General features: G+C 40.9%; 1 protein-coding gene across 1 annotated transcript; it reads left to right on the top strand.

The window, feature by feature from the left end:
* Positions 1–8,556: 8,556 nt before the first annotated feature.
* On the top strand, positions 8,557–9,765 carry LOC108011842 (MIT domain-containing protein 1). The gene is made up of 3 exons (XM_017077080.4): positions 8,557–9,042; positions 9,109–9,314; positions 9,512–9,765. Exons 1-3 carry the CDS (start codon positions 8,677–8,679, stop codon positions 9,663–9,665), a joined length of 726 nt encoding a protein of 241 aa, XP_016932569.1. The 5' UTR covers positions 8,557–8,676; the 3' UTR covers positions 9,666–9,765.
* The last annotated feature ends 323 nt before the right edge of the window (positions 9,766–10,088 follow it).

Below are 10,088 nucleotides of genomic sequence, written 5' to 3' on the forward strand. Positions count from 1 at the left end.
GATTCCATCATAGGCGGATGGCGGATAGCGGATGGCGACAACGGAATCAAAATAACCCCGCAACAGTTCGGGTAAAAACGAAGGGATGGAATGGGTAGTTGGGTAGATGGTAGATGGGCAATGGAATCGTCGTGGCCGTTATCCAGCAAAACAATCAACAGCGCGCTTTTTAAGCCAAGCCAGATATATTTTCTAATGCTTTTTTTCTGTAACTTTCCGCATTCACCCTTGTTCTTCACGCTTCGAGCGCTTTATGGTCGCTCGTCCTTCCTCCTCCTCCACCCAGAATTTTTGGGAATTGGGATTGGGTCTGGATACTTCAGACTCAGCCTGGATTCTCTGCTTTTCTCTACCATTATTTCGGTTTTTTGTTTTAGGTTTTTGTTTGTGTCGCCATCATGTGTCGGACCCACCGAGAGATGTATCTGTGTATCCACAAGTGTGCCAGATACTTTCTCGGCCGTTGTTGCGCGTGAATTGTCGGCTTGTTTACTATGCCCTTCAAATTATGCACTATCTCAATGGCGGCGGGGGAGTCGGCAGAAGATTGCATTAAGATAAATTTAACTGAATCAATTTGCTTAATAGCCAATTGAAGAGCGGGCCAAAACAAAAAACACAACACCAACGCGGGCTAAATGAGCGGAATGGAGAACAAAAACAAAGTGAGTGTGTCTCCAGTTTTAGTGTCATTTATTTTAACGTTGATTTCTTCCTATCCATTTATTTACATTGCATACTTCCCAGCTCCATTCGGGCTTTTCCCCACCCCATTTTCCTTCTTTTGGTAATGAAACGTCGTCCAGCTGGCTTAATGCGACTTCTCTTTCTCGGAACGAGATACAAAACAACAGGGGAATACGGGGGGAAAACAGAAAAAAAAATAAAACAAGACCGACGCGAAATGGAAAAGAAAAACCAACGAAAATTTATAAATCTCCAAAGTGACGCTGAAATTACATAAGCCGCGCGTTATATAAGCCAAGGCGTGGTGGGCGTTCCCACCGCCAATTCCCTTTTTCACAGCTCTGGTCAATTTCAATTTAGAGCCGAACACTGGACACAATTGCAGGTCTAACCCCATTAGAAAGATATGAGGTTGGTCGGAATGAGGTGCCCCTCGGGGGTGTAGAGCCCAGCAAATGCCTGGCATTTAGAAGCGGATGTTCCGATTCGCATTTCGCAACGCAATGATAAACTCAGACGGTTCCGGCCAACCACCTGACCTGGCTGGAATAGAATCCAGGGCCAAGAGTTGACGCTAATACGTTCTAAAGAAGAGCTACGGCTTGGCGGGAATAATGGGAAAGTCTCTAAAGTAATGTTAAAGGTAGTTAGGTTTTCTAGAATAATTAAATAGCATTGCTAAATCAAAATAAAAATAAAATTAGACTCTTAAGAGACAATTACGGTGTAGTGATTACAGTGCCCCACGTTGGGCGCCATTTTTTTAATACCTTACACAATTTCAATTCAACAATTAATATTATTAAAATTATTAAAGGTTACCAAAAGAAAAAACACTTTAGAATATCATGAAATAAAGCTTACTAGAAAGGTACTTCAGTAAATTCCTTCCACCAAAACCAATTTGTACTCATCACTGTATCAGATATATAGCCTCGCCAGTCGAAGTTTTCGTAATTTAACGGGCGTTACGCATATGTGAGGGCTTGGACCGGAATGGGGATGGGCCCTTACCATATAGTATAGCCCTGAAAGGGGGTACGTCCCCATCCTATAAACTTGGAGGCCACCCGCCGCAAACTGATTTGCATGACAGCAAAAGGTGCGTAGGCGTGCACGCTCGGAACTTAACAGAATGGAAATCGCAGGACGGGAAGTGGAAAGCGGAAAAGCGGTCTTATCGGCCATGGCGAATCTATTTGGCCTGGTCGACTCCGAGTTCTCCCGCGGTGGTAATTGCTGCGAAGCGCCCATTTTTCGCACGGATCGCTTACGCACATGTCCATAAAAATGGACAGAGATGGAGATAGCGCATGGCATCGGGATTCGGAATCAGAATTGGAAGTGCTCGCCGCGGGGCAGTCCTACGAATAATGGAGTGGACTGGCTGGCAGCGCTGCGGTGTGGCATTCAACGTTTAGCGTTTTTCGACCTGTGCAACTAATTATGGGGCGCGTAGCGGATTTTAATTATCGCCCCCGTGAGCGGCTCTGCTCAGCTGTTGCCGCTTTCTGGGCATGGTTCCGTCCTGTTCCTGTTCCTGTCCTGTCAGTCAGTTAGTCAGTGGGTTCCATCCTGTTACGAACAGTTCTGATACGACACTAAGAAAAACATCACCAGGAAGAGGTCTATGAAGATGGAAACTCGACCTACTGGTAAATATTAATAAAGACATTTTATTAACAAATTTAACACAATTACCATTTAGGTTTTGAAAAAAATCTTTATTTTTTATATTTTAAGACCGTGTGTTGGATACATACTGTTTTTCAAAACATTTTTTTGAAACTTTATGAAACAGGAGTTTTATTATTATCGTAGTCCTACCAAAGAAGTCCTATAGTTATTTCTGCCTTTACTAAATTAGTCATTATAAGGTTTAATCAAATCTGAAGGCCAAATGAGTATAGAATCCCAAGTCTTATCACCAAATAGATATAAATGTCGCTTTTTAGGGTAATCCCCCGTTGTTTTTAGTGCGTGTATTTTTAGAAAAAATGAGTTTTTGAGTGTAGGCACGCCCTGAGCGACAGTTACAAACCGCCGGGCGGTGATGGGCCGCGTTGATGGTCTATGGATATACGGCTATATGGGTATATGGCTATATGGCGATGGCGATGGCGCAATCGATTGATTGTGGCCAAACACGCAGTGCCGGAGTTGGCCAGGATAAATCAAGCCCCTGACATTTTGCTGGCTAGGCTGGCGTGCGTGAGTTTCGTTAATGCACAAGCGGAACCGAGAGAGCAGGAACAGAGCCAGAAACAGAACCAGATACCAAAAACAGAAGCAGAAACCCAACCGAACCGGCAACAGGGCCCCCGCCATACTATACTATATATATAAAAGCCGATATCCAATTCCCGAAACTCGAGCGACGCGTAATGGACTGAAATCCAATACAGAAATATGCATGACACAGACAAGCACACACTCAATGCTGAATGCCCACCATATATATATAGATTCGGGATATGGATTGAGGGACAGACACAGACTCCCACACAGATGTCAAGGAAATATGCGCCGTTTAGTCACAACTGTCAGTTTTCAATTGATTTGTCGATTCCGAAGGGGTGGGCAAAAGGTCCTTGGGATGGGGAATGGGGGCATGGGGCATGTGGCATGTGGCATGGGGCGTCAAAGTTAGCTTCCATCAAAGCCAACAAAGCAAATGCGAAAACATTAAAGCCATTTTTGGCCTGCAACACAAACACGAAGAGCTATTGACTGTGTTCCTGAAAATGCTGAAAAGGCCATAAATCTCTGTCCGGGGAGTGAAAACTTTTGGTTTTATGTTTAACGATGCTTAATAAACATCAGCTGCAGTATTTACAACATAAACTTTGATATTTAAACTATAAAGCGGAGTAGTTGGAACAAAGCATTTATTTTATTAATTTAATAGTTTTCAACAGTGCCTTTTAGAAGTTTAAAGAATTTCCAAACTGATTCAATACTCACTAAACTTTTTATTAATTACTGTTTTGCGATGATCTAAAAATCATATTCAAGTGTTTCGACATTTTAGAATAAGATATGTACAATTTCATTTAATCTTTTAAACCTAATCTTTTACAAAGTCAACAAATTAACTTGTATGACCTTTTATGTTATGAAAATAAAATATTTATGCAAAATAAATTTAAACATTTATTCACATGTGCTTACCTTGTGTAATACAATTACTTAAGCTTCATTGCATGGCCTTAAAGCCATAAAAAACACATGATGCTTAGTCAACCGTGAGCTCAAACCAAAAATTGAATGTTAACCATCAAATTTATTCAGAATTTAATATGATAATGTGTTTTTCAATGTGTTTATTTTCATAACCAAACAAGCCTTCAAATTTATTTACAATGGACTGTAAACGTACAAATAATGTTTTTTCTTTGTTTTTTAGGCCTATTTTCTCTTGAGTTAGGAACTGCTTTCATCTTTTGATACATTTTTAAAGCCCATATGAATTCTGGAACACCTCCAATAGAACTTGGTATCTTCAACAAATTCTTTCATCTTTTGATATATTTTTAAAGCGCTGATACATTACATGATTTCTGGAACACCTCCAATAGAACACATATATCTTGAACTAATTCTGCAATTGTGGGCTTCGGAAACATCCAGCTAGTTTCCATTTCAGTTGGCCATGCGCTGTTCCGGTTCGCCGGCAGAAACTTCAGCTTTCTGCTTTTTCTGGCCAGTCATGGAGCCGGCGATTTTGGTACCGTCATTGTTAACATCATCAATTTGTGTGTGCTTAATAGGGAAACTGACGCACAACAAAAGCAGGCCAAAGTGGTGGGGGCCATGATGGGGATTGCTTTTGGCCAGGATCCGGAGGAATACGAAGGAGTCCAAGGAGTCGAAGGAGCACCTCAAAGACCAGGCCATATAAATTGAGTTGCTGCAGAGCAATAAAGCATCTCGAATTGTTTATTACATTTTTGCCACACAGGCGATAAATACGAGAAGTCATAATGTTGTGGAGTGTGGGGCTTGAGAAAATGGCTGTGGAAAAGCCAGGGAAAAAACGGGAAAATGAAGGCCCTGGGCCAGAAATCAAAACAATTGCACAGCTCAATTCAATCGCTCGAGTTGAGGGACATGTGGGCTAAAAAGAGAAAGGAGGCGTGGCCACTTACCGCGCTCGCAGGGGGGCGCAAAAGTTCATGAGGTTATGATTTTGGCGACCCCTGACCCCCGGGTAAACAGTTACGATTGTGTTACAATTTGTTACATCTGTAAGAGTGTGTGATGAGATGAGGGGGGCTTTCCTTTTCCTCAAAGCAACCCAAACGTCGCGGAGGGGGGCAAAAAGCTCTCGAGGGACTTTTTAGCCAATATAAATTTTGATCCTTCTTGAAAAATGGAAGCAAACATAAATAGCATCAAGTGGAAAACTGAACGTTAACGAACGAACGTGCCAGGGGCGGGGTAACGGGGGGGGGGGGGGGGGGCAGAGGGGGTTGGCCAAATGGGTGGCAAGGCTGCTGTTTGATGAGCGGCGAGGGGCTGTTTTTCCAGGGGGCGACGGGTGACAGCGGCTGTGGCACATCGACGACATAAATGAGTGGCGGGCTGAGCGCACATTTAGCAGCAAACAAACAGATTCGCAAACACACTGAGAGAAAGCTATCGAAAGTCAAGGGTATGTCAGCGTGCACTCTGGAAAGTACTCAAGGAAGTTTAAATCCCTACACCGTAGTTTTTGGTTGCCAACTTTATTTTAAAATTTAATTTATAATTGTGGCAAACATAAAGAAGTAGGTAATATTGGCAAAAAAGAACTGGCTAATGGAATTGGTAAGAGATTTAACATTTGCTTACTATTTTAGAGATTCAAAAAAAAGGCTTTTTAAATTAAAATTAAGAAATGATTTCCTAAGATATCTTAAATCATTTTGTAGAGCAGTGTCCTGAATTTTATAGGGATAAGTAAAAGATAATGCAGACCTAATAATCATAAAAATACAATAAGCTAGTAAAAGATACAAGCAATACATTTTTATATTTTTGGAAGGGTTTTAAGAATTCTAAAAAATAACCATTTACCAAAATAAAATAAAGACAATTCCTGTTAAGTGTTTTGATATCAACCAATAATTTATCAGAATACAACCCTGAGAAATATTACTAATGAACAAGCATACATAGATATTTCTTCAATAACCTAAAACAACAATCATAAGCCCTTTTAATTTTAAAAGAGGTCAAGTGCATTGCTCTTTATACCACTCAAAGCTCAAGGACCAACGTGCTTATTAATTTATTAATCTATTATTAGCTTTGGCAAGTTTTCTCGCAGTGTACTGAGCACACAGTTAGACTGACAAACACGCACTGCGAATGAGGATGTGTGTGTGGCTGTGAATGTGCGACTGTAAATGTGCCTGTGAGTGTGACTGTGACTGTGAAGGACACACAATGTGGGGAGCTGCTCCACATGTGTGTCTGCCTGTGTGAGTGAGTCTGCTGTGTGTGTGTGTGTGTGTTTGTAATAAAAGCGATGAAAATGGCAGTGGCAACAACAACAGCAATGACAGCAGAAAGGAAAACGAAATGGCAAAATAAATTGAAAGAGAAACAAATAAAAATCAACGAGAAAGGCTGCAAAAGTGGCGGAAAAAAAGGAAGCCAAAAGACTAAGAAGAAGAAGAAGAAGCAGCAGCAGCTAGCAAGCAAATATTGAGCGAAAAGGCACAGGCAACAACAATAAAATCGGGCCAGCAACAAAAACACGCACAGTTAAAGAAAAATAATCGACGATAAAAAGCTGGCGCCAAGATACCCGTAATATGAGCTAAGCCAAGCTAACCACTGCCCCCCAGCTAAAGATGCCGATTCCGATTCCCATTCCGATTCCCATTCCCTATATATATCCATCCTCTAAGTCACCCCAACTTGAGAAGATCTTAACCCACCCTGTTGGAACCCCCGGAACCCCCATGAAACCTCTTGGTAAACCCACTTCCCCCGAAAACCCCCCCACCTCTCGACACTCGGACAAGTGGCTTGGCACATCACAGCGCATTATTGGTTGACATGTGGATATATCCATGGATCCAGAGCTCTAGGCTCGCAGCTTTGGCCCACTTGAGTTCGTGTTCTACAAGATACAATTCCACTAATTCCAAACAAAAAGTTAGTCCTGCGTGGCACCCAAAAGAAGCAGCTCAACGTCGCCTCCATCATGTTGTCTTTAACAAGGTCACTTTCACTTCAAGTTGTCTAATTTACAAATAAAAACAGTTTCTTTCAAGATGGCAAATTAATTTCGCAACTTGAATTCCAAAAGCGGTTTCGCCTGCATTCCGGATTCAGTCGGAAAGTATGCTATGTTTTTTTAGGATCCTCAATTTCCTGAAACTATTTAAATGTTTTACTTGCGAAACCAAGTGAAGAATTTCAATTCAGGATGGAAAGTTACAAAGTTTACATAGAGAAATACTTGGTAACAACAACTTAGAAAGTCTATACATTTGTATAATAAAAGATCAAAGACCATATTGTATATTGAAGTATCATTCTTGGGTAAGAATGCTATTTTTGATTTTAAAATAATTTAGATTATTCAGTTCCAATTTTTTTAATAGAAACCACTAATAGCGCTTATTTGCAAATAAAACCCAATTTTATTCTCCACGCCAAATATAGTTTTCATTTGAAATTTAAATATTCCACATCACTTTCAATGGCTTTTCGAATTATGCGATTTTCTTTTTTTGACATTTCACTTTATCGAGGCAAACAAATTGCATAGTCAAATAGCCGCACATCATCACACGCATGTATTAAGCCATATTTATTCGCAATTGGATGAGCTGGGTGGCTGGTTTTATGTCGAATCACCTAAAATGACTTTTCTTTCTGCTTAATACGCATTTAAAATGCGAAAAATTTAAGCCCCGCAATGCGAACTATAAGCTGACGTCACGTTCCCGTTCACAGCTCCCAATGGCTTAAAATTTATGACATAAATAAAAATACGAACTCGGGATGGCCGGGAAAACCACTCAGCCACCACCCAGCGAACCATCAGAACTCGAAAAAAGTACCCCATCCATGGTCGAAATTACACGAAACGTTTTCGGTTTTTTCCTTGGCTGACTCCGATTGGATTGGATGACCGTCCCTCATCCTCGTCCGCGTCCATTGGTCACCTGGCGGTTTGAGCCAGAAATGAAAACACAAATAAATTAATATTTGGCTTAGTGAAATTGAATTTGGCTCCATGTTGGCATGTCTGACTGTTGGCTGGCGATAAAACGCTTTCGTTTTCGATTCCAGGTAATTGCTCGTAAGCGACACAGCCATAAAGGGAACGTCATCGGGCCCCAGTGAAATATGCAAATTTGGGACGTTTTTAATTTGCACATGTTGCAATTGAAAAGTTTGCCAGGGAAAAAATAACAAAAGTTATAAAAAAAGTTCAGGGTAATCCACTTAAAGAATACAAAATTTAATGTACGTCAAGGACAGGTTTAAAATTAAAGTACTCTTATTTATTTTATATTAAAAGCGGTCAACATCTGTTTAATACAGACATTTTACGTTAAGTGGATTGTAATTAAATATCAGAGGTATTAAATTCCATAGCAAACTCAAGGGAATCCCCTTATATTTATAACTTATTGTGCTTTTTAAGTATAAAACCATTTTCGTGTATAGAAATATATTTATTCCCATGATTTTAACTATTTTATTTCAAAGTCATACAAATAAACTTAAAAACTGCTTATTTGAAAATTCTAAAAATCAAATAATAACGGTCAGCAAAGATAATGCTAAATAAATACCAAACATTACTAGTTCTTTCTGATTTTTCAGATAAGAGCTATATGGTCACACAATCAGCTGATGGCGATTTCGTTGTTGATTTTTGTGGTTAAAAGATATTAAATGTAAACGATCCTCGGTTAAAAGATCCTAAAAAGTAATATATACATACCTTAAGTACTTAAAAATCCATATAGAGATGCCAAGATGAGCAACGCTTTGAAAGCCAAGGAATTACTCATACGCGCTGTTGAGTGCGACCAAAATGCCCGGATCTTGGAGGCCCAAACTCTCTACACGGAGGGGATCGCTCAGTTAATGCAGTTCGTAAACGGGGAACCGGATGAAACGAAGCGGAAGGGATTTCTCATTAGGATCAAGGAGTATATGGATCGGGCGGATGCCATAAAAGCGCGGGTTAATGGCAAACTCATGCTCGGCGAGGTCGTTTCCCACGTCTCCATCAACGAAAACGACACGGGCTTCGACTACGATCAGCTCTTTGGGAAATATATGGATGACAAGACCGTGGAAATAATGCTGGAGGAGCCCTATATGACCCAGAACTACCAGGTAAGCAAGACATATCCAATAATTACCACAGATCAGCCTACAACAATCTTATTAAATCTCTTGCAGTATCAAAACCTTGTGAGATTCTTAGAGCTAGCTGCCACCAACTGCCCTAACCTGAAGTATTTTCGACTGATCACTAAAGAGTACCAGGATGCGAAGAACCCTGATCAACAAAGAACAAATCTTGGACAGATCAAAGGAGACTTGGAGCGGAGAAACATAACAGTCGCCATCAAATACGAAGACTCGCTGCACGATCGCAAAATCTAGTAAGCTTGCAAAATGATTGCGTCACGTCAGCAAAATTATGTTCAGCAGGGTGAGTCGATTGTAGTGGTGACGCAAAGTAGGTATTGAAGACAGAGCCTTCTGTTTGTCACTTCAATGCCAGCACAATTATAATCGATCCACCCTACTAGCCTAATATATATAAAATATCTTATCTATATACTTTCTTTGCTTGCAGCTTGAGCAATGGGTACATAATCAAGATTGGACGAGGTCTGCACTTTTACAAGGCCACCAACCCCATGTATTCCATTGGCCTGGTCAACTACAAATTCCGAAAATGCCTCCAAACGGATGTGGATATTTGGCGCAACAGCAGCGCAGCATCCTGAAGCACAGACAATGATATTTAGCTTTAAGTGATGCAACTTATACAACTTTTATACATTCTTTTCGTATTTTTATAAAGATTTCTTTCAATTTCTGAGAAAACGAGAACGAGCTGGAAAGGAGTCACCCACAATTGCAGATTTTGGCCTGCTATAAATCTGCAGACGCCACGAAGACACCGAAACTAATATATGGACGTGGCCAAAGGGGCGTTCTCTGCGCCGCTGTTCTCTGGATCCGACGATGCCCAGCCAGAAAATGTTTAAAATTCATAACTTTCACGCCACTTGCGGATGCGGAGGCAGCTGCACAGCTGGCGGGCCGTCCTGGCTGCTGTTTTGAATGCCGTTTGCCACTGAGGCAGCCAGCGGGTGGCCACTGCAGTTGCATAAAAGACAGAAGCGGAAGCTCCTGCTTTACCAGCT

This window comes from Drosophila suzukii, chromosome 3 (assembly GCF_043229965.1).
Source record: "Drosophila suzukii chromosome 3, CBGP_Dsuzu_IsoJpt1.0, whole genome shotgun sequence".
NCBI lineage: Eukaryota > Metazoa > Arthropoda > Insecta > Diptera > Drosophilidae > Drosophila > Drosophila suzukii.